The sequence below is a fragment of the Chlamydotis macqueenii genome, chromosome 15, assembly GCF_036417535.1.
Source record: "Chlamydotis macqueenii isolate bChlMac1 chromosome 15, bChlMac1.mat, whole genome shotgun sequence".
Lineage (NCBI taxonomy): Eukaryota > Metazoa > Chordata > Aves > Otidiformes > Otididae > Chlamydotis > Chlamydotis macqueenii.
The window spans coordinates 14,623,187-14,643,150 of NC_141570.1; the positions used below are offsets into that span (position 1 = coordinate 14,623,187).

At 52.8% G+C, this 19,964-nt stretch overlaps 4 protein-coding genes across 19 annotated transcripts in view; 1 reads left to right on the forward strand and 3 right to left on the reverse strand.

Moving 5' to 3' along the window:
• Nucleotides 1-649: 649 nt before the first annotated feature.
• LOC147598907 (hemoglobin subunit alpha-A) lies at nucleotides 650-1,492 on the reverse strand. The gene is made up of 3 exons (XM_086759555.1): nucleotides 1,335-1,492; nucleotides 983-1,187; nucleotides 650-871 (listed from the first exon to the last, which is right to left on the reverse strand). The coding sequence occupies exons 1-3, from the start codon at nucleotides 1,427-1,429 to the stop codon at nucleotides 743-745; spliced, it is 429 nt and encodes a 142-aa protein (XP_086615681.1). The 5' UTR covers nucleotides 1,430-1,492; the 3' UTR covers nucleotides 650-742.
• A 2,240-nt stretch (nucleotides 1,493-3,732) lies between these two features.
• Nucleotides 3,733-4,462, reverse strand: LOC147598908 (hemoglobin subunit alpha-2). The gene is made up of 3 exons (XM_086759556.1): nucleotides 4,303-4,462; nucleotides 3,991-4,195; nucleotides 3,733-3,908 (listed from the first exon to the last, which is right to left on the reverse strand). The coding sequence occupies exons 1-3, from the start codon at nucleotides 4,392-4,394 to the stop codon at nucleotides 3,780-3,782; spliced, it is 426 nt and encodes a 141-aa protein (XP_086615682.1). The 5' UTR covers nucleotides 4,395-4,462; the 3' UTR covers nucleotides 3,733-3,779.
• A 227-nt stretch (nucleotides 4,463-4,689) lies between these two features.
• Nucleotides 4,690-11,194, reverse strand: LOC104475148 (hemoglobin subunit pi). Of its 2 annotated transcripts, none has more exons than XM_086759554.1 (4): nucleotides 10,953-11,194; nucleotides 8,683-8,852; nucleotides 7,623-7,827; nucleotides 4,690-7,100 (listed from the first exon to the last, which is right to left on the reverse strand). In XM_086759554.1, the coding sequence occupies exons 1-4, from the start codon at nucleotides 11,040-11,042 to the stop codon at nucleotides 6,972-6,974; spliced, it is 594 nt and encodes a 197-aa protein (XP_086615680.1). In that variant the 5' UTR covers nucleotides 11,043-11,194; the 3' UTR covers nucleotides 4,690-6,971. The 2 variants fall into 2 exon arrangements, with proteins under 2 accessions (XP_086615680.1, XP_010119056.2); XM_010120754.2 differs by lacking the exon at nucleotides 10,953-11,194 and adding an exon at nucleotides 9,717-9,905.
• Nucleotides 9,893-19,964, forward strand: part of NPRL3 (NPR3 like, GATOR1 complex subunit) — a 47,430-nt gene continuing 37,358 nt past the window's right edge. For 5 of the 15 annotated variants that reach the window (XR_015260185.1, XM_086759532.1, XM_086759533.1 and 2 more), the window contains exons 1-2: nucleotides 13,813-13,973; nucleotides 15,203-15,272. Coding sequence is in view for 7 of the 15 variants with exons in the window: in XM_086759532.1 (XP_086615658.1) it covers nucleotides 13,856-13,973; nucleotides 15,203-15,272 (188 nt within the window). In the remaining 8 variants the exon portion in view is untranslated. Of the gene's footprint in view, nucleotides 9,912-13,809; nucleotides 13,974-14,731; nucleotides 14,875-15,202; nucleotides 15,273-17,687; nucleotides 17,783-19,964 lie in introns of those variants that run through there. The other 10 variants (XM_086759535.1, XM_086759536.1, XM_086759543.1 and 7 more) reach the window with 8 other exon arrangements.

Sequence of the window (19,964 nt, forward strand, 5' to 3'; positions counted from 1 at the left end):
GGGAGCCCACGCTCGCCTCTATCAGCCGCCTGCAGCACCCCACGCTGCGGGCTGCGATAAGGGCTGGGGGCTGCGCAGACCCAGCGCCCCTTCGCTGCCTGGGCTCCTTTTCCTGCCCCGACAACCCCTGCCCTGCTGCGGTTCAGGGCCCAGAGAGCAGGTTCTGGGGCTGCTCCACTGTCTGCTGTGTCCCTCAGCCTGCCAGCCCCCCAGAGCCCCCAAAGTGACACCCCAGGAATGCAGCATTAGATGGAAAAAGGAGAAGCCCTGCGTGAAGGCGCTCCGCTGTCTCCCACAAGCACTTCCAGGAGGAGATGATTTCTGACAATTTTGCCTGACCGAGGGCAAGGGGTGCAGGGGATCCCAGCATGGTGGGAAGACTGGGGCTCTGGGAAGCTCCCAAGGGGCAGACTCCGGCCGCTCTCCGTGGGTCTTTCGCCTCCACCGGTGCCTGGAAATGCTCTGCTTGCGCCAGAGCCCCACGGCTGGCGGCGCGGCATCTGCCTGCCGGTCGCCCCCACCCAAACCAAAACCAGAGCCTGTTTCCTCCACATGCCGACCTGGTAGGGGGCACCCACCGTTCGGACTCCCGGAGCGGATCCCTCCCGCTCCCTCCCCGCGGGCGGCAATGAGAGCAGGATGGCAGGGCTGGAGCGCAAATGCAAGAGATTTTATTTCAGATCATTTGGCTGCTCACTGTCGGGGGGCTGGCAGGGGGTCCAGCTCCAGCCACGGTGCCACCTTAGCGGTACTTGGCAGTCAGCACGGTGGCCACGGCGCACAGGAACTTGTCCAGGGAAGCGTGGACCTCCGGGGTCAGGAGAGAGGGGTTGTGGATGGCCACCACCACCAGGAAGCAGTGGCCCAGCAGCTGAAAAGGCAAAAGGAGACAGTGAGCAAGGGGGTGAGGCGAGGGGGTGGCTGGGGTGGGGAGGGGGTGCAGGAGGGGAGTTAGGTTGGTTGCCCCTTCCCAGACGCTCACTTTGAAGTTGACAGGGTCCACGCGGAGCTTTTGGGCGTGGAGGTCGCTGAGCTTGGAGAGGGCACCTGAGATGTCATCGATGTGGTTGGCGGCCTCAACCAGCGCGCCCGCCACCTTCTTGCCGTGAGCCTTGATCTGAGCGGAGCCGTGTTGCAGGTCGAAGTGGGGGAAGTAGGTCTTGGTCTGGGGGTAGGTTATGAACATCCTAGGGGACAGAGAGGGATGGGGACGGATGAGAGAGGGACAGGGTCAGATGGGACAGGGACAGTTGGGGATGGGGGGAGATGGGAGGGAGCAGGGGAGGGACAGGAGAAAGGATGGCGACGGGATGGGGATGGGGACCGACACGTACCTCTCCAGAGTCTCAGCGCCATATTCTTCAGCATGGCCGCCGATTTTGGAGAAGACTCCCTTCACGTTGGTCTTGTCGGCGGCGGACAGCACCATGGTGTCACCTCGCGTTGGCAGCCCCCAGCACGGGTACCCCCGCCGCCCGCCGCCGCCCTTATATGCCGTGTCGGGGCACCGCCCCCGCACCCCCCCCACCCCGCCCCGCACCCTGCCCCGCCGGCCCTGGACCCCGGCCAGGCGGGGCCCCCGCCCGCCGCATCCCCGGCCAGCGCCGCGCCCCGCTCCTCCCCGCGGCACCGGCACCAGCAGCGGCTAGGGGGGTCGCTGCCCCCTGCCACCAGCCGGGTTTTGGGGCAGGATTAGGGTCAGGGCTCACATCAGCGCAGGCTGGGTGGGTCCCCTCTGGCACAGGCTGACTGTGGGGTTAAGGTTAGGTTTAGGCTTAGGTTTAGGTATAGACTCAGGTTTAGGGTTAGGTTTAGGCTTATGTTTCGATTTAGACTCAGATTTAGGCTTAGGTCTAGGTTTAAGGTTAGGTTTAGGTTTAGGTTTAAGGTTAGGGTCTGCACAAATGCAGGTGGAGGAGGGCACGGGCTGGGTTCAAGGCTTGGAGCAGGGCATTGGCAGGCAGGATGGAGGGGATGGCGGTGGGGGAGGCTGGTCACTTCACTAGCACGGTGGGAGCCTGCGCCCCAGCGACCGAGCCTGCCCAGCGTCCCGACACCCACCCGCTGCCCTGTACACGCACTGCACCCGCACGCTGTGGTCCAACGCAGCCCCTCATCCACGCCGCCCCGCTGCACCTACTGCTCTCGTTCCCTTAGTGCACCCAAAACCTGCGTACCCCAAAGTGCGTGCCCTCTTCCCCCCCTGCTCCCCGAACCGCAGTCGCATCCCTTTGCGTGCAGACCCCGGAGCTCCCCTGCCCCAGCCCTCTTTCCTGTGCCCATGCAGTGCCAGCCCCTGTGTGACCCTGAGTCCCATGTGGGGGGACAGCTGGCAGAGCCACGAGGATTGGCGCTGGGCACCGGTGCGAGCACGAGCCTGCAGCAGCGGGAGCGCACGGCCAGGGAAGGCAGGCGCGCAGGGCAAGCCCCGTGTGCCTCACATGGTGGTGAGGAAGGCAAAGAGGATGAGGATGGTGAGGAAGACAGGGATGGCGAGGAAGATGAGGAGGGCCGTGGTGCTTCCAGTAGGTTCGAGAGCTGGCGCAGACAGGCGGGGGACGGTTCACGCCCGTGTTTCTGCCGTGGTGGACGGTTCTTATCGTTGGTGTTTAGGGAAGATTAGCTCGAGCTGGCAGCCTTTCAGAGCAGGGGAGGAGGGAAGCGCGGGGTGGGGGGCTGATCTTCTGGGAAGCAGAGCCCAGGGAAACAGCGGCTGGGCAGCACGGCTGCTGCCCGTGCATGCACCAAGGGGGCAAACTGCGAGGGCGGATAGCCCTCCAAACTGGTGGCACAGGAATAAATGGGTGTAAATGCACCTGAGGCCACTGGGATGTGCCTGAGGATGCAGGAAAAGCGCTGTGGGTTCGTGAGTGCACTTGCAGGGGCCGGGGCTGGCGTGGCCCAGGGACTCCCAGCCCTGTGTTTCTGTGTGGGCAGGGTCCCCCCACACCCAGCGCCCAGCTGCTGCCTGCCCTCGGCCACCGCAGGCACCGCTCTCCTGACGCACCATCTCCTGTCCCTCAAGAACCCCTCCTTTTCCTCCTCCTCCTGGTGTCACAGTGCACAGCAAACCCAGGGCTAGTTTAGTACCTTATAACCCATCACCTCTGATCTAAAGACAGTGATTTTTTTTTTTTTTAATTCAGGCTTCAAAACCCTGAAACAGTGCCCCTGTGCTGGACTGTGGCGCTGCCCACCTCACTGCCACCCTCAGGCACCAGGGGAAAAGCAGACACTGGGGCAGGGTGGGGGCACTTCCCTGGCACTCGACGGGGATTTTGTGGCTCAGGGCCTCAGTGTTTGTGCTTACTGGTCTGTGGTGGATTTTTTTCACTCCATGAATGTGTCTGATTGCCTGTGGAGCTCACACTTGGCTCCCACAGCATCCCCAGTAAAGTCCTAAACAGACGGCGCTGGGAAGGATTAATCCAAGGCCCCGGAGAATCCTTCAGGGGGATGCAAGGACCACATTTGGCTTGGCACATCCTTCCCCCCCGCTCCCCAGGTGGATGCAGGCACGGCAAGGTGACAGGCTGAGCTCCATTCCGTGGGTCCTGCTGCCAGCATCGGCCACATCCCAAGCTGGGGGGCATCCAGGAAGCCCATGGCCAGTGTTGCCCCCACCCAAACCATGGCTTGCCTCACCCACAGCCCCCTCCCTCCCTCTGATGGGAGCACCACAACACCCCAGCCCACCCCAGCCCCCAGTCCCGGCACAGACAGACACGGTGCTGCGGCAAAGGCGTCTTTATTGACGGCACCCGGGCGCGGGCGGCAGCTCATCTGTACTTCTCAGCCAGCACGGCGGCCACGGCCGACAGGAACTTGTCGAAGGCAGCATGAACCTGGGGGGTGTAGTCGTTGCCCAGGTGTGCGGCCAGCACCACCTGGAAGCACTGCGACAGCAGCTGCAAGGCAAAACGGAGCTCAGCACCGCCGCTACGGCCCCTGGCCCCCCACCCCAGCCCCCGGCCCCTGTCCCCCGCCTGCCTTGAAGTTGACAGGATCGACGCGCAGGTTGTAGGCGTGCAGGTTGCTCAGCTCGGACAGGGCCTGGCTGAGGTTGTCGATGCTCTTGACTCCATTGCCCAGGGCGTTCACCACCTTCTTGCCGTGGCCACGGATTTGGTCGGAGCCGTGATGCAGGTCGAAGTGGGGGAAGTAAGTCTTGGTCTGGGGGTAGACCGTGAACATCCTGCCGGAGCAGGACAGTCAGTGCCGCTGACCCCCAGCCGGACCCCCCATGGGGCTCCCACCCACTCGCCCCCCTCGCCCGTGGAGTCCCCCGGGCCCGGCTCACACCTCTCCAGGGTCTCAGCTCCAAAGTCCTCAGAGTGGCCAACCACCTTTTCCCAGATCTGCTGGATCAGCTTCTTGTCTTCGGCGGTCAGCATGGTGGCAGTTGGTGGTTGGTGGGCAGGTCTCGGTGGCAGCAGCGCCCGCAGGGATACCCTCTTATAGCAGCCGGTACCTCCGCCCCGGCCTTATCTAATCGGCGCGGCGGGGCGGGGGGCCACAGCCTGCGCCATGCCGGGCCCAGGGAGTGGCTGCAGCACTGCCTCAGGGGGCCCCAGCTGTCCCGGGGGGCCCAGCCCTGAGGAGGCCCCGAGGGGGCCCGGCCGCTCTGCTCTGCCCTGCCCCACTGCACCAGCCCCATGACAGGCTGGAGGCTGGGGGCAGCACCTGGCCGCGCTGCCCAGTGGCCAACAGCGGTCATGGGCATGTCCCGTGGGTGCCACAGCCCTGGTCTTGCTGGCCGGCGTGTTGGCATCCTCCATTCTTCCCAGCCGGACCAGGGTCCCTCCTGGTTCCGCGAGTGACAGAGTGGTTTCCACATGCGTCCCCAGCCCCTCATGTCCTCCAGACTCCAGCACATCCATCCTCTCTCTGCCCAAAGAGTGCCTGGGCCTCTGAGCAGGAGTCACGGACAAGCCCTCCTGGGTCGTGCCAGGGATTCGCCATGGAAAACGCCATCTCTCCAGCAGCCCGGAGAAACTCAGGCTGGGAAGAACTTCCTTTTTGGGTGCGTGCTCTTCCCAAAGTCCATCCCATGATGCTTGTCAGGTGTGGGCTCCTTCCCTTCGTCCCACCCCTGCCTCTCCCCGTAAACACTGGGACATCCCGCAGGGATGGTGGTTGGTGGTTGGTGACTGTCACATCCTTCGCCCAGCCTCTGTACAAAGTCCTTGTTACACGTTTGGGGTTAGGGACACGCGGGATGCTGACCTGCCACCTAAGCTGTGGATTTAAATGTGCAAGTTATGTGAAACTCACAAATGGAGAATGTTTTGAAAACTGCTGTGGTACACTGACCACCCATTCAGAGCTATTTGGTGGCTTGAGAGCTTCCACACGGTCTCTGTCCCTCTTGTCCAAACACGGTCTCTAAATTTTGTAAATGAGACGAGGGCCGCGGCTTGCAGCGCCAGTTCAGGCTGTCGATCAGAGTGTGCTTAAGCCTTTGCACCCACTTTTTCATGTCAGAAGTTCTCCGAGACAGGCACGGGCAGTGAAGGTAATCGATAATTTTGTTCATAGAAGCTCACATGGTGCTGTGTTTTAGATTTTTGGCCAAACCAGCCCCGATCACACACTGCTGTTCTGGTTTTGGCTGAGCAGCGTTTGCACAGCATCAAGGCCACCTCCAGTTCTCACTCCAGACACCCAGGGAATAGATTTTGGGGTGTGCAATATGCTGGGAGGGGACACAACTGGGCAGATGACCCCAGCTAACCAAAGAGGTATTTCATAGCATATAATGCCATGCTCAGCAATAAAAGGGTTTTAGGGAATTTTAAAAGAGTTTATCAGCTTTTTTTTTTTGCTGAGGAACTGGCTGGGCATTGATCTACCCATGGGAGGCTGTGAGTGCCTTTGCATCACCTGCTCTATTTTGTTATCTTCCCTCTTGTTCCACTTACACAACAATTACTTCTGTTTGTTTGTTCATTTGTTTGATCTTGACCCCAAATTTTTCTTGCTTTTTTTTCTTCCTTTCCTCTTCCCCTCATCCCATTGAGGGGGAGAAGTGAGTGATGACTGCGTAGCACTTAGCTGCCCACTGGGGTTAACCCACAACAGGTACCTGTGGAGGATCCCTGCACTCCCCCCACGGTGCCCATCAGTTCTATACTCTTCCCTGTCACGGCTTTCCAGAGAAATCCTGGGAATTTTTAGTCCCCTAGATGCCGTAAACACTGATCTCCAGTGGCCACTAGTATTCCCGGATTTCAAATGCAATTAAAGTTCCCCGTATAAAAATAAGATCTGTCAAGCTGAGGGGATGGTCCCTTTACCAAAACTGTCTGGCAGGTGTGATAGCCCAAGGTGTTCACGAAGCCCATCAGATACCTTGTCCGTACGCCATGGAGAGGAGCATGAGAAGACAATGCCCAGCATTGCTCTGGGCACATCACAACGTGTGGCAGTGCGGGTTTGGTTCACAACAGGCTGTGATGGGGTTTGGGTAGGCCAAACAGAAAGCCTGGGTCCATTCAATGTCCTAGCAGGGTACAAGGCTGTTTCCTGGTCAGCCTGGTAACTGTCTTTGGTGGATGGACCTTTGGTGAGCAGTAGCAGTCACAGGGCTCTAGCCTGTTCTGGGCTCCTGCTCAGTGTTATGGTATTCCCACATACGTTATGTTATTCCCAGTGAATTTATGCAGCTTAGCACATGAATTAGTACATTAATTCATTAGGACATGAATTAGTGTGTGAATTTACCCAGCTTAGTATTTTCCCCTCTGGGCGTTTCAGAATACCCCTGCCTGAACAGTAAGGTGTAGGTGGAACACACGGAGATGAAAGCACAGAGACCGTAGCTCACATTTGAATTATTTATTGGGTTTTGCAGATGACCAAGCCCCTGCGTGGGGGACTGGAGAGAACTGCGTAGGAAGGGGTCAATACTCCAGAGCCTAGCAGCTGGGGTGCACCATGGATGTGCGTCCCTCACCCTCTCTGGAGGCCATTTATCTGTACTTCTCGGTCAGAACAGAGGAAACGCTGGACAGGAACTTGTCCCATGCAGCATGAACTTCTGGGGTGAAGTCGTTGGGATAGCGGGCAGCCACAGAGCACAGGATACAGTGGGAAAGCAGCTGTAAGGGAAAACAGGATGAAATCCATCATAATCAGTAACAGATGTCAGTGTAGGGGTCCACAGCGGACCTTGGTCTCGGTGGGCTCTGGGATGACAACTACGTGTGCAAGCCAGGTAGCACTGCTGCCTGGTGCTATGTGTGAAGAAGCAGAGTTGCCTTTGGTGGAGGGCAAACGGCACTGCTCGATGTCACTCCCTCCTCCCAAATGTCTCTTCCTCCCTCCCCAAAGGGAAATGCAATAAAGTGGAAATGTTTAGAATTGGCTTTGTGAGGAGGGCTCATAAATTACTACAAAGGCAGCAGAGACTTTAGTCTATCTGACACAAACCATAGGAGCCCCTTGAGCCAGACCAGATCTTTCATTAAAAGATCCAATCTCGGGTTAAAAATCAGGTGGGGTACAAGCAGCGACATTAGTTGACAAGGCTCTCCAGAGCTGTCAGGGATCAAGCTGCCATCAGCCAGTCACTAATTCTGTGATGGCAGTTTTCATCCCTGAAAGTCTCTGTGCTCGCTCACCTTGAAGTTCACTGGGTCCACCCTGAGGATGTAGGCGTGCAGCTCGCTGAGTTTGGCCAACGCGCCTCTGATGTCATCAATGTGCTTCACAGTTTCCCCGATGGCATTCATGACCTTGGAGCCATGACCACGAAGCTGGACTGAGCCTTGGCTGAGATCAAAGTGAGGGAAGTAGGTTTTCGTCTGGGGATAGCTGGAGAAAAGCCTGGAGGAGAAGGTGAGAATGAGATGCAGCGGTGTAAGTGACATGCGTGAGGTGGTAAAACCCCAGAAAGTGCAGTGTAAACCTGCCAGCTACAGAAGCGCACTCCTTCAGCGGCTGGAACAGAGCTTCAGGATCTTGAAGCTTGTACCAAAAAGGTCTTTCCAGTCTTAAACCTCTTCTGCAGTACATGCAGATTAGACAGTGGGCTAATGTGTACATACTAGAGAAGAAGGAAATGTTAAAAATAATTTTAAACTATGTATTTGGGAGGCTTGCGGGTATTTTAAAATAAATAACAGCACCAAATTGTCACTGCATTTCCTACATTACATTGTAAGCCAGTTTGTAGGATCTTCAAACAAACATGAGCTATCGAACCAGAATCGATACAGGTGGTACTCGGGGTCCTGGAAGGAGTATCACAATACTTTATATTGGGCTGTATATAACATTTAAATACCTTTGAATAACAGAATTATTTTGGAAAAATTTCCAGGCTATTTTTCTTTTTTGTGCCAGCTCGCTTATTTTGCACGAATTTTTGAGTAGTGTGCTATACTTCATGCCGGGGGTCCAGTTGTCTTGTTTCCTAACAGTTTGTTACTTATCAACTGGAACAACGAAACATTACAAATATCCAGTGAATTTAGTGGATGGCTATTCTCTTAATGTCTAGGAATTTTGAAGCCATCTATCAGCATTTAATAGCACAGATGTAATTCCAGAAAATTACATACCAAGCAACATACAGTTGTCTATCAACTCCCACCAGTCCCGGTGTGCTCTCACTCATGCAAGTTTTACACGAGATACATCCTAACAGAAAAGTCAGGGGAGGGCTTCTGGGGAACTTACCTCTCCAGTGATTCTGCCCCAATGGCATCGGCTTGGGTGGCCACCTTTGCCCAGATGGTGATCACAGCGGCCTTCTCGGCTTGAGTCAGTGTCATCGTGCCGGAGGGTGCGGGCTCGGGCTCCTTGCAATGAACGCTCAGAGCGGGTTTGGACTCATCGCCCCGGCAGCCCTGGTTATAAAGAGGAAGGGGAGAGCGGTCCTTGGCGCCTGTCCATGCTCATTGGTCACTCCAGAGGCCCACCCATGGACGTGGGAGACTCTTATCTCTCTGTGGAACAATGCCTGTTTCGGCAAGGGTCAGCACACTGGCCTCCTCACTTGCTGGCGTTATCAGCTTCTTGCTTCTTAACATAATGGCTGTGTGGCCCAAAGAAATTGTCTGGACATGTATTGATACATGAACAGAGAGATAATGCTGGAAAATTCCAGCGACGGAGCCTTAGGACACATCTTTAAGCTGAGGAGCGTATGGAGTTCAAGCACGCTAAGCAGCTTGGAGAAAACTCTGCATTTTCTGCCTTGCTTCACAGAGGTGAACACAAGACCGGGACCTTCTGTGCTGTGTCATACACTTCCAGTATGTCCGGCTGCCGCGCGGCCCGATAATTCACACAAAACAATTCCTAAGCAGCGCTAGGGACCGGCTGGGAGATGCGCAGTACAGCTCAGAGAGGGAGTGAGATGCTGATTTTGTGGGAACCAGTGGGGATTTTGCCATTTGCTTTAGCACTGCTGGGACTTCACTTTGCCAGACTCTTGCAAAGAATTAGGGATGCAGTCCACAATTTATTTCGCTTATAGCCGCACCGGTAGTAATGATTCCTACGGATACAGGGAGAGGGAGCTTATGAAGTTGAGTAGGTCCTAGAAAAAAGGGTGTGAGGAAGCCCATCAGACTTTTTTTTTCCATCACTAAATGCCTCATACTGCACGTCTTTAATTTCTAGCTGGGTGATCTCACTGTTAATGATCCCTTGTACTGTAAAACAGCCCCCAGTGCTGGCGTGCGCTGTGCAACGTGCCGGACACACACCGGAAAGCCTGCTCCCAGGCTTGCATCTTCGGGGCACGGGCACGCTTGATGGGTGAAGGACCAAACAAGCGAAGGGAAGACCAGCACAAGCCTGTAATCGCAGATAAGTGGGCAAAGTGTCAAGGAAATACCCGACTGGAGATGGTCGCTGTGGAACCTCAGGGAATGACTATCCTGCCAGCACATGAAGCAGAGGTAAATCTCTCCGCCGCCCCGATAAACTACAGCAGCCGTACACGCCACTGAGCACTGGCAGCCGTGCCTGGAAAGCTGGCGGGTACAGTCAGAGGGGTCAGATAGTGTTCTCTGCCCAAATAGCCTTGCGCGCGTGCACTGAGAAGTTTGATACGTACGAGCCAGAGTCCCCAGCAAGACACATCTGCGTTTCACAGCAACGCTGCCAACGACTGCGGAGGATGCTCCCCGGACGAGGTTGCCCTCCTAAGGGGAAAGCCCTTCTAGGGACCTCATGGTGCTCAGGTCGTGGGCGCATTGGAGTATGTCCAGTGTACGGTTATCAGTACCAAAGTAGCATTGCTGGGGCAATCACACCACCCAGCCCCCCTAAATGTCACATGGGAGCATGGACCCAACTTGGGGTCTCTCTTAGGAGTCACAGCATAGCTCTGCTACGCTGCTGGGCAGGGGAGCCTGGCTGCCGGCAGGTGTTGGGTTTGGGGTGGGAGCTAGGCTCTCATGAGTGCTGTGGGGTGGAGGTTTCTTCAGTGCCTTCATGTGGGAACAGGCGTCTCCTCTCCGCGAAGGCTCTACAGCCCATAGGAATTGACGTGTTCCCTACAAATGGACCCCACTCTCTGGTGCTGTGGCTCTGCCACCGCGTCCTGGGGTCAGGTGGGAATGAACCAGCAGGGCTACAGAAGCGGTAGGGATGGGGTCAGACAGCTGCTGCTGTACCCTCGGTGTCTCCAGTGTTCTGGTGGCTGCGGTGGCACTCACAGACGGGCTCTGCCCACCCCCTGTGCTTTGCAGGAGGGAGATGAAGCAGGAGGAACCCTGGGCTTTCCCAAAGGGCAGGCAAAAAGCACTCGATGCTTCTTGGTCTGCAAGCCTGCCTGGGTTCAGTGATCTCGTATTATCATCCAACACCTTCTCGGGGATTTCATTGTGCTCAGTACTGCAGTTTCTCCCTCAGCCCTCCTGCCCGCTGGCTGGGTGGCTGATTGGTTTGCTTCTCTTGGTACCTCACTTTAAGAGGGGATACCAGAGGGGACTCACCTGAGACCCAGTGAAGACAATCGCTTTATAACAAGGAATATTATCAGCGTGCTCTTTGTATATCCTCCCTTTGATAAACGCCATACACATCCACCGGAAAACCGGAGCTAACTCTGGTTACACAGATGCAGTGCAGAGCAGTCTCCCATTAAAGCTGCCTCCGATGGCATGGGCAGCTGTCCCTCAGACAGGGTGCAGGGAAAGGCAATATTCAGTTTATACAACTTAAATGGCTGGAGGTATCAAGGGAGGCTGTATTCATCATCCCTTGCTACAAACATTTCAAAAATGTTTGCAGTTTTCCCATAGAAAAATGGCTTTGGAAAGAAAGATGCTGTTGCTAAACATACAGTTAGAAAACGTTTGCGTCTCCTCCTCCTGCCTCTTACATTGCCCGCTGCATGGCTGCGCTCCAAGCTCTCCTCAGTGAGAGTGCTTTTAATCAACGACCAACGCATGAGGGAAGCGACGGTGACCCAGATATACCCAGGGACAAGGCAGAGACCATCAGCGCTCCTTCCTGTTTCGCTGCCCGCTGCTTAACCTGAACATCGGCTGTAAGATTAGGGTCTGTGTAGACATGAGGATCACGGTGATGCCCGCACAGGAGGGCTTGTCATCTCTGAAATCTTTATGGAATTTGAATTCATTACTCTTGCACTATCACAAAAGCCATAGCAGCCAAAAGGTGACAGCGGTTTGCTAGAAGGAGCTCATTGCTCACCCAGGATCAGGGCTGCTCTGGGGACGGCTGCCGACACTCCTCAGGAACGTGCCTGGTGGGAGAAGCGTGATCCTCAGCCACATGCCACAGCATGACATGGAGAGTGACCATCTCTGTCCTCACATGGACCTCTCAGCCAAGTTCCTGCATACCAGCGCTCCTGCTGCCCACAGGGCAGGGAGACGTGGAGGTCCTGGCTGGAGCAACACAAGGAGTTGGACAACGTGATCGCTGGTGTTCCCCTGCTCACAGGATCGATACTCAAGCTACCGAAATCCCACCAGACTCACCCTCCTCTCTTGCTGCTGCTTCTCACAGTTATGATTCACAGACCCGCAGCAGCCCTTGGGCAGATGATGAATCTTTGTCATGAACCTGTGAAATGTCACCAAAGGTGACACAAAAGGCAGTTTTCAGTATTCACATAGGTCTTTTTTAATCCAGTTCCAAAAGTAGGCTGCCAAAGTTTCTCATTTTGAACGGCAGAAGGCCTGTTTGCTCCTTATAAAAGCGGGATTATAATTTCTGTCAGCCCTGACTGTAAATCCAGTGGCCAATTGAACGGCACCGCTGTGAGATCAGGGATAACTTTCCCCACAGGCCTGTATTCTCCAGTGGGACTGCCCCCCCTCAAAGGGACTTCCTGTGGATAAGGCAGCACATATGTCTGCTCCAACCCTGAACAATTTTGGGAGTATTAAGTTTTGGAAATCTTAAAAATGGAATCTAGGTCTTGTCTTTATTCCTTAATGTCCTACCAGCTTGCAACACTTTGCTTTAACTAACTGCAGCTTCCAAGAGCTGGAAATGACAAATATGTTTGTAGTTTATTATTTAAGAAAGTACAATTATGCTTTGAAGCACACACACTGGGAAATTTTAACGTCGCTGCCCAGCGCTCGTGCAGGAGGAATGCTCTGCCGTGATAATCCGGCTGCTCTTTAATCACCCTGGGACAACTCTCTCCCCACCGCGACACCTTCTCTTGCTTCAATTGTTATCGGCGGCCTTGCGGAGAATGGCTCTGCAGATTACGGCCCGTGCTGCATGTGCTCATCTCCCTCTTCAACCACCCGGCTCTGCCCGGTGTTCGGGGGGAATTGCAGGGTCCAGAGCGGTGATATCGCACAGTCACCTTGCAGGGGGATATTCACATATCCAAACACTGGATACAGGAGAACGTACATGCGAACCCCAGGACATCCTCTAACATAATTGCTGATAATTTCTGATCTCGGTTAAACACAAAATGAGGTGAAGGCACCAAGGCAGCTGCCAGGGGAAGGAAGTTACTAATCTGGAGGCGGAAGTGAGTTTTCAGGGAGCACAAGGGAAGTTGTATCGGTGCTGTAAGGAGCCCTGAGATCGTGCAATGAACACGGGAAACATGACCAAGCCAAGGGGTCCCACTTCCATGTCTGCCTGCTGCGGGCACCCCGTAACGGCTGCCCCGTGACAGAGTGACCAGCCCTCGCTGGCGATGCCGCTGCTTGCCACCAGCCCTTAGTAAAATTCCGGAGTCGTTAATACCGAAACTGGCCAAAAGGCTACAAATGACCCAAAGAGGCCAACAGAAAGAAATGGCAACGGGAGGCCCAGGCCTTTGGCAGCCCCTCCATGAGGGCTGCGGGGCTGGGGGGCCTGGGAGGGCAGCATGCACTGGCCTGGGGCTGAACTGGAGGTGCTGGGGGCACTGGGCTGAGCTGGAAGGTGCTGGATGTGAGCACGTGAAGCACCGGAATAAACTGAGGATGCATGGAATGCGGAGTGGTATCCATGGGAATGGGAAGTACTGGTCTGAACTGGGGGCACTGGGCTGTACTGGGGGCCAGGGGCTGTGGGGGTGCGAGACGCTGGTCTGAACTGGGGGCACTGGGCTGTACTGGGGGCCAGGGGCTGCGGGGGTGCGAGACGCTGGTCTGAACTGGGGGCACTGGGCTGTACTGCGGGCCGGGGGCTGTGGGTGCTGGGCTCAACCGGCCTGTGCGACGCGGGGTCGGCTGCGCTCTGCCCGCACCCGGGATGCCCCGAGCCCCGAACCGGCCCCAGCTCCGCAGCGGCCGCGGCCCCGCAGCGGCAGCAGCGGCTCCTCCCCGCCGGGAGCCGCGGACCCGGCCCGGGTAGCGGGCGGAAGCGGAAGCCGGCAGCGGCAGGCGGCCTTCCTGCGGGCCGGGCCGGCATGGGCGAGAGCACCAGCCCCATCAGCGTTATCCTGGTGAGCTCGGGCAGCCGCGGCAACAAGCTGCTCTTCCGCTTCCCCTTCCAGCGCGGCGCCGAGCACCCCGCCGCACAGGCCAGTAAGTGCGCGACGCCGCGGGGCCCGGCCCGGCCTGGGGCCCCGCTGCCGCCCGCGGGGGCCTGGCACCCCCCTACCGCTGTGGTATCCCGCACACCCCCCTCACACACCGCTGTGGCGGAGCTGGCACAGCCCCCCGCCCTGCCTCCTACCCCCCGTGGGGGCCGGGCACCCCTCGCACCCCTCACATCCCCCCCACTCGTGTTGCTGTTCCTGGATCAGCTGAGGCAGCGGTACTGCTGCAGGGGAAGGAGGAGGCAGGGCGAGACGTGAGGGCACAGTGGCTCCAGAAGACCCTTAAGTGAGGTTTACCTGTCAATGGGGAGAAACTAAGATATTTTAGTCCCTTGTGTTGGATAAAGGGGTGGAGGAGGCTTCATTTCTTGAAAACAGGATCACGGGGCCGTCCAGGTGCCAGCGGGCTGCTGCAGAGCTGGTTGTGCCTCTTCCTCCCATGTTCCCAGTCCAGGACAGCGTCTGGGGCTGGATTCGGACCGGCCTGCAGCCAGGGGGTCCGTGGAGACCGGAGGCAGGATGGCTGCGGTCAGGGTCAGAGTCCCACCCGGTCTCGTTGGCGGGCGAGCGTCTCGGTCCCTGGCCTGAAGGTGCTGCAGCGATGGGGCCATTTGCCTTGGCTCGCTGGCTAACTGCCTATGTCATGAGAGGTTGGGCAGCCCTGTTTAGGTTGTGAGTCACTTCTTATGCAGAAAGAATTGTCTTCAAACTCCTTGTTTTTATAGGTAAACTCTGAAAACCTGTTTTTTTTCTCTGGTTGGCTGCTTCCTTCCCACCCCCCTTCTCCTTTTTGTTGCTAACGGATTTTGACACCTCTGACTGCAGAAGGGGCATCTGGAGCGTCAGCACTGTCCTGGAACCTGAGCCATAATGAGGGAAATGCATTGGTCAGAATTTTATTTTCCATTCTCTCTTGAACCACAAACTGTTACCTGGCACTTGAAGGTTGTTTCTGTGAATATTTTGCTTTTTCCTCTTTATCCCCTGAAGATGAAAACCCCTTTCTCCTATTTTTTAATGTGTTTTTCTGTGAGAATAGAAAAGAGTAGATCTGGTGCTGGTACCTAAAAAGGCTGATTTTAATATTCCTTTTTTTTAGATCTGTTATAGATAATTTTAAAAAGGGTGCAGAGAAGTATTCCCTTAATGCACTGTTTTAATTAACAATTTAGGACGATTGTTCCTTGAGAAAGCTGCCTTTATTCTTTGTTTCAGATAAACCAAGGAGTCGATACGCTGTGAATAGCTCTGGTGACACCACAGAAGATCAAGATGGGGACTCCAGGTAGGGGAAAACATTTCTCCTTGCCTAAAAGTTTGAAACAGAGGAGAGATGGCCTCCTGCTCTCTTGCCTGCTAGTTCAATAGGCAAATTCTCTCAGACTGTATAAAAGATGACCTGCCAAAAAATGCTTTAATGCCACGTTATGAGAAAATTAGTGCTTGGTAATGAGGAATTTGTCATGAGGGGATGCTACTGAATCTGTTGTTTTCTGGGCAAGGTATAGGTCAGGTATTTTGTGCTCACTAGAAAGGCAGCAGTACTCTTTCAAAGCTAGGAGTACTAATGCTTCAGCAAAAGTCCACTTGTCTTTACCTGCCTACCTCTAACGGGATATATAGAATCACAGAATGGTTTGGGTGGGAAGGGACCTTTCAAGGCCATCCAGTCCAACCCCCCTGCCAGGAGCAGGGACACCTCCAACCAGATCAGGTTGCTCAGAGCCCCGGCCAACCTGGCCTGGAACGTTTCCAGGGATGGGGCATCCACCGCCTCTCTGGGCAACCTGGGACAGTGCTCCACCACCCTCAGTGTAAACATTTTTTTCCTAATATCCAATCTAAATCTACCTCCCTCTATTTTGAAACCATTACCCCTCGTCCTGTCACAACAGGCCCTGCTGAAGTCTCTCCCCGTCTTTTCTGTCGGCCCCCTCGAGGTACTGGAAGAATTATTCAGTTGCCTCAAATTCTTCCCTAGCTCTTGTAATTATCCTGTGGAATTGCTGTATTCTAATGAATAACTAATTTTGTTCCTCCAGAGATAGATGCCCTTGGGTCTGTGGAGTGAAATAGTAGCTCTTAAGAAAACTGAGACTTAAAGATAGTTTTTCAATTACAGGAAATCAGTGGGTAGCAAACGCACTGAAAATAGGCAGTGTGTTGGTCAGCATGCATCTACGTACAAATGGACCTCTAATTAGTTTTTGTAGAAAATCGGAAATTTGCTGCTTGGTTCTAAATTTATCACGATCAGATAGGAGACAAATCTGGGAAAGAAAAAGGTTTTTTTTGTCTGTTGGCCCATAGTTCAGTTGCAGATCATTTTTGTGATATGTGTTTTAATCTCCAGTATTAATAAAATGAGGTAGTTGCTGGTCTTATATGATAAAAGAGTAAAAAAGAAGTACTCATCAGTTGCCCCAAGAAAATAAATTTAGATTTCAGCCTCACAAAATGTAAGCTTAACTTTATGACTGAGGATGGTTTAGCTGAAATCAGAATCACCCACGACAGTAAATTTCATTAAATTCATATGTTTTTCTAGGGCTAAGATATTATGAAAAACATTTTGCTTGAGGTAATTCGTATTTCTTGCCTCTTCTGGTATCTTCGTAGCCTTCACGTGCAGACTCCTGTCCTGTCTCCGGTGAGTGCAGCGTGGTTCAGGGCACAACTCCAGCGGGCGCAAGCCGTGGTTTTGTGAGTTTGGTGAATGGCGTTTCAGGCTGTGCTGTGGACGGTGGCTAGCGTGCCCGTTAGGAAGGCTCTGCACACGTTTGCTGGTTGTCTCAGGGATTTTGTTGGTTGCTGTTCAAAACTCTGGCTCTGGTATCTCTCTAGATAGATTCAGACGGTGTTGGAACGGTACTGGCTTCTGTCTGATAGTGATCCTTGTTGCCTCTGCCGTTTTGGCAGCTTGGGCAAAGCACTGGATGTGGGGCTGTGGTTGCTGCGTGTTTCCTGTGGTGTTGAATTACTGCAATACAGTACTTGGCTACTACAGTGATGTAGGAAAAGCTTTTATAATTTCAAATTATGGTCAGATGAGAAAACTGCTAGTATTTTCCTGAAACTGGTTTTAAGTAGATGGAATGTGCTGGCGTGTAACCTACATTGTACAAAGACTTAGATTATTTCATTGCAGTGGTGTCCAGAACTCTGGGCTTGAAAGTCAGTGCTTAATCTCCTGGTAAGGGATTTGTTATTAAGCATTTAGTGAGCTAAACGTGTCCTTATCTTCAGTGATAGCAGCTCGTAGAAGAAATCACTGAAGCTCTTTATATACCAAGTACTGTTAATTTATATTAGGCAAGAGGAGGTTTGTTGGCAGAGTTAATGTCTTTCACTGGACTTACTGGTACAGGTGGAAACAATACATGCTTCTTCAGGCAGGAAACAAAAAGGGATCTTCAGAGCTGTGTACAACAGGTTGCTCAGGCGTCTGATTTGTGTCAGACCCTTTTCAGGAGTAACAGAAGTTGGTGCCTGTGGGGCAGAAGATATTCTGAGGGGAGAGTGGAGGCAGAAAGGTGCAGATATCTTGGAGAAAGCGAGACACAGATGATTTGTAAACTAGGAAAGGAAGGAGTTTAACTATCATACGCTGTAAAACCAGTATTATTGTTGAGCCCATGAGGTTTTTTTTTCCTCACCAGTGTTACGAATTTTCACTCCCAGGCTCCTGTTTTGTATTTTTATGTTCCTGATGAAGATCAGGCTGGAGAGACCAGGAATGGAGTGACTGAGTTTTGTGAGAGCCATTCCCGTTCCCTCAGTGGCAGCTCTGTCCCTGTAAGTTCGTTCTACCGTGGTGCAGCGATTCTCCTCCTGAAACACTCAGTTCAGTAGTCCACAGACAGATTTCCTCAGCATGAAGTACAATTTGTTTTCGGGTAGTGGTGATTTTCTCGTTGGAGTTGTCCCCGATTCAAGTAATTTATTAAGTGGTTTCGTATTATTTCTGGAAGGCTTCTTCAAGGAAGAGTTGGCAAGAAGATTCCTTCAGGTCATTGGATATCAGTAGCATCTGCGGATGGTTTTGGTGGCACAAACTGCGGCTTTGTAGCGGGCAGACTGCTAGGTTGAGTTGATGGTGCATGGCAAGTTTGATAATGCTGAAGGGTTGGGTCTTTCCCGTGTTTTTATGTTCAGCAGCAAAGGTTATTTCAGATTTATCTTGTGCTGCAATAGTTTTTATGAAAGTTGGATTAATAATTTTTATACTGGATGGCTGTATTTAATTTAGCAATCTAGCACTAATTGTATTGTAGAAGGGTTCACTGTTGCTTTTTTCCTAAGCTGTTGGAACTCAAATCGATTACTTTTGAGCTGACCTTGCATATTTTTATGCATAATTGGATTTCTTTTAGCCTTCAGACTCAAATTTCCCAGTTATGCTTTTTGGTTTTTTATAGACTATTGCAGCCTATTCATGACAATCTCACTGGTGTGTATTTGTTTGTATTAATTTCTACTCAATGGAGCTGTGTTTGGGTCTTCAGAATATAGGTTTTTCTCCTTTTTAAAAGCAAGTCAAGCAGCAAAAGTGGTTGAGGTGTGTTGATGGTGGCCACACAGCAAAAAGATATTCAGAAGAATTTGTCGCTGTCAAAATAAATGGTCTGTCAAGTGTCTCTCTTTGTTGGTTTCTCTCAGCCTTTCATCATTTGCTCTCTTCAGAAGCGTCCCTTTGAGTGCTTTACCAGTAATACATACTCCTCACAGCTTATGGAGATGCCTGCCAGGCTCTCTCTTTTTTTTTTAATTTGGCAATTACCCTCTTGAAGCCATAAGATAATGCTTTGTTAAATTGGTTTGCAATGGTTTTTGTACATATTCTGAAGGTGGTGTAGTCAGCAAGCAAGGATTCTAATGGAGATGCACATATAGTAACGTACGTTACACCAGACTTTGCATCTGTTGGCAGCGTAACGGACTGACTGAAGGGGGTTTAGCAAGTTTGGCACCACTGATGTAATTAATTGGCCAAATGCTTCTGTTGTAAAAAAGCTCAAGTTCCTGACAAACAAGGACCTGAATGTCCCTTTCTAACAAACAGTAGCTCTCCTGTGATAACATTTCAGTGTCCTCTGTCCCTCTTTCACTGGACTCCAGTGTTCTTCCTTGTATTTGTTCTGAAAGGCTTCCTTTCTGTAAGCCCGTGCTTTTCCATCCATCCATCCATCCATCCCTTTAGCACCCTTCCTGTAATATCACCCCCTTTGTATGGTTTGCCATTTGGGATTGTTCTAGGTTCCCTTTTCAACATGACCAGTAAAAATCTGCTAGCGTTTGGATTAAAAATTGTTGGGGGTTTTTGTTTTGTCTCCCCTTTCTGATGTGGATGGTATAAAGCTTTTATCAGGTTCATTTTTCGGTATATTTGGGAAGTTTGTTTCAGGAAACAAGTCCTTTTTTTTCCTTCTTACTTGGAAAAAAAAAAAAAGCAATTGACTGTTAAAATGAAAATAAATGTTTGTTTCTCTGATATAAACGTGAGTACAGCTGTTAACAGGGCCTGGCTTTATACACCTGTCGTAAATAAGGTTTTCAAGTTTTTTGCCTTGAAAACTTTATCAGCCTTCTCTTCCTAAGTTTCTGCTTATTGCCTGGGGCAGACAGAGGCAGAGAATGACTTTTTGCTTGTGCTGTGTCTGGCCAGACTTGCACCTATTGTTCGGATCCCTGGGGGGAGCAGCAGCGGCTCTGTGTGCAAGGCCTTGAACGGAATCCTGGCTGTGCATGCAGGAGTACATGTTTGGCGTCCTCTTTTTCTAAGCCTTGTGGTTATGGAAGCGCCAGAACCCATTGTGAGGAACTGAGGGTCATTTGGGGCTGCATGGGACGTTCCTTTGGTGGAAACGCTAGTAATAGAGTAGAAAAGAAACTGAAGTTTAGAATCTGCTCTAAATCAGACTGCAACCTCTTCTATTTTCTCTTAAGGTAAGCATGAATTAACAAGTGTGGTATAAAT

What these genes read in the sequence shown, in the direction of transcription:
- LOC147598907 (XM_086759555.1), bottom strand. Translation starts at nt 1,429, where the DNA reads ATGGTGCTGTCCGCCGCCGACAAGACCAACGTGAAGGGAGTCTTCTCC. An exon ending in GGCGCTGAGACTCTGGAGAG is followed by an intron (nt 1,188 to 1,334) that starts GTACGTGTCGGT and finishes TCTGTCCCCTAG; the next exon opens with GATGTTCATAACCTACCCCC. An exon ending in TGGACCCTGTCAACTTCAAA is followed by an intron (nt 872 to 982) that starts GTGAGCGTCTGG and finishes TTGCCTTTTCAG; the next exon opens with CTGCTGGGCCACTGCTTCCT.
- LOC147598908 (XM_086759556.1), bottom strand. Translation starts at nt 4,394, where the DNA reads ATGCTGACCGCCGAAGACAAGAAGCTGATCCAGCAGATCTGGGAAAAG. An exon ending in GGAGCTGAGACCCTGGAGAG is followed by an intron (nt 4,196 to 4,302) that starts GTGTGAGCCGGG and finishes CTGCTCCGGCAG; the next exon opens with GATGTTCACGGTCTACCCCC. An exon ending in TCGATCCTGTCAACTTCAAG is followed by an intron (nt 3,909 to 3,990) that starts GCAGGCGGGGGA and finishes TTTGCCTTGCAG; the next exon opens with CTGCTGTCGCAGTGCTTCCA.
- LOC104475148 (XM_010120754.2), bottom strand. Translation starts at nt 9,902, where the DNA reads ATGTGCTGGCAGGATAGTCATTCCCTGAGGTTCCACAGCGACCATCTC. An exon ending in GGGGCAGAATCACTGGAGAG is followed by an intron (nt 7,828 to 8,682) that starts GTAAGTTCCCCA and finishes CTTCTCCTCCAG; the next exon opens with GCTTTTCTCCAGCTATCCCC. An exon ending in TGGACCCAGTGAACTTCAAG is followed by an intron (nt 7,101 to 7,622) that starts GTGAGCGAGCAC and finishes TTTCCCTTACAG; the next exon opens with CTGCTTTCCCACTGTATCCT.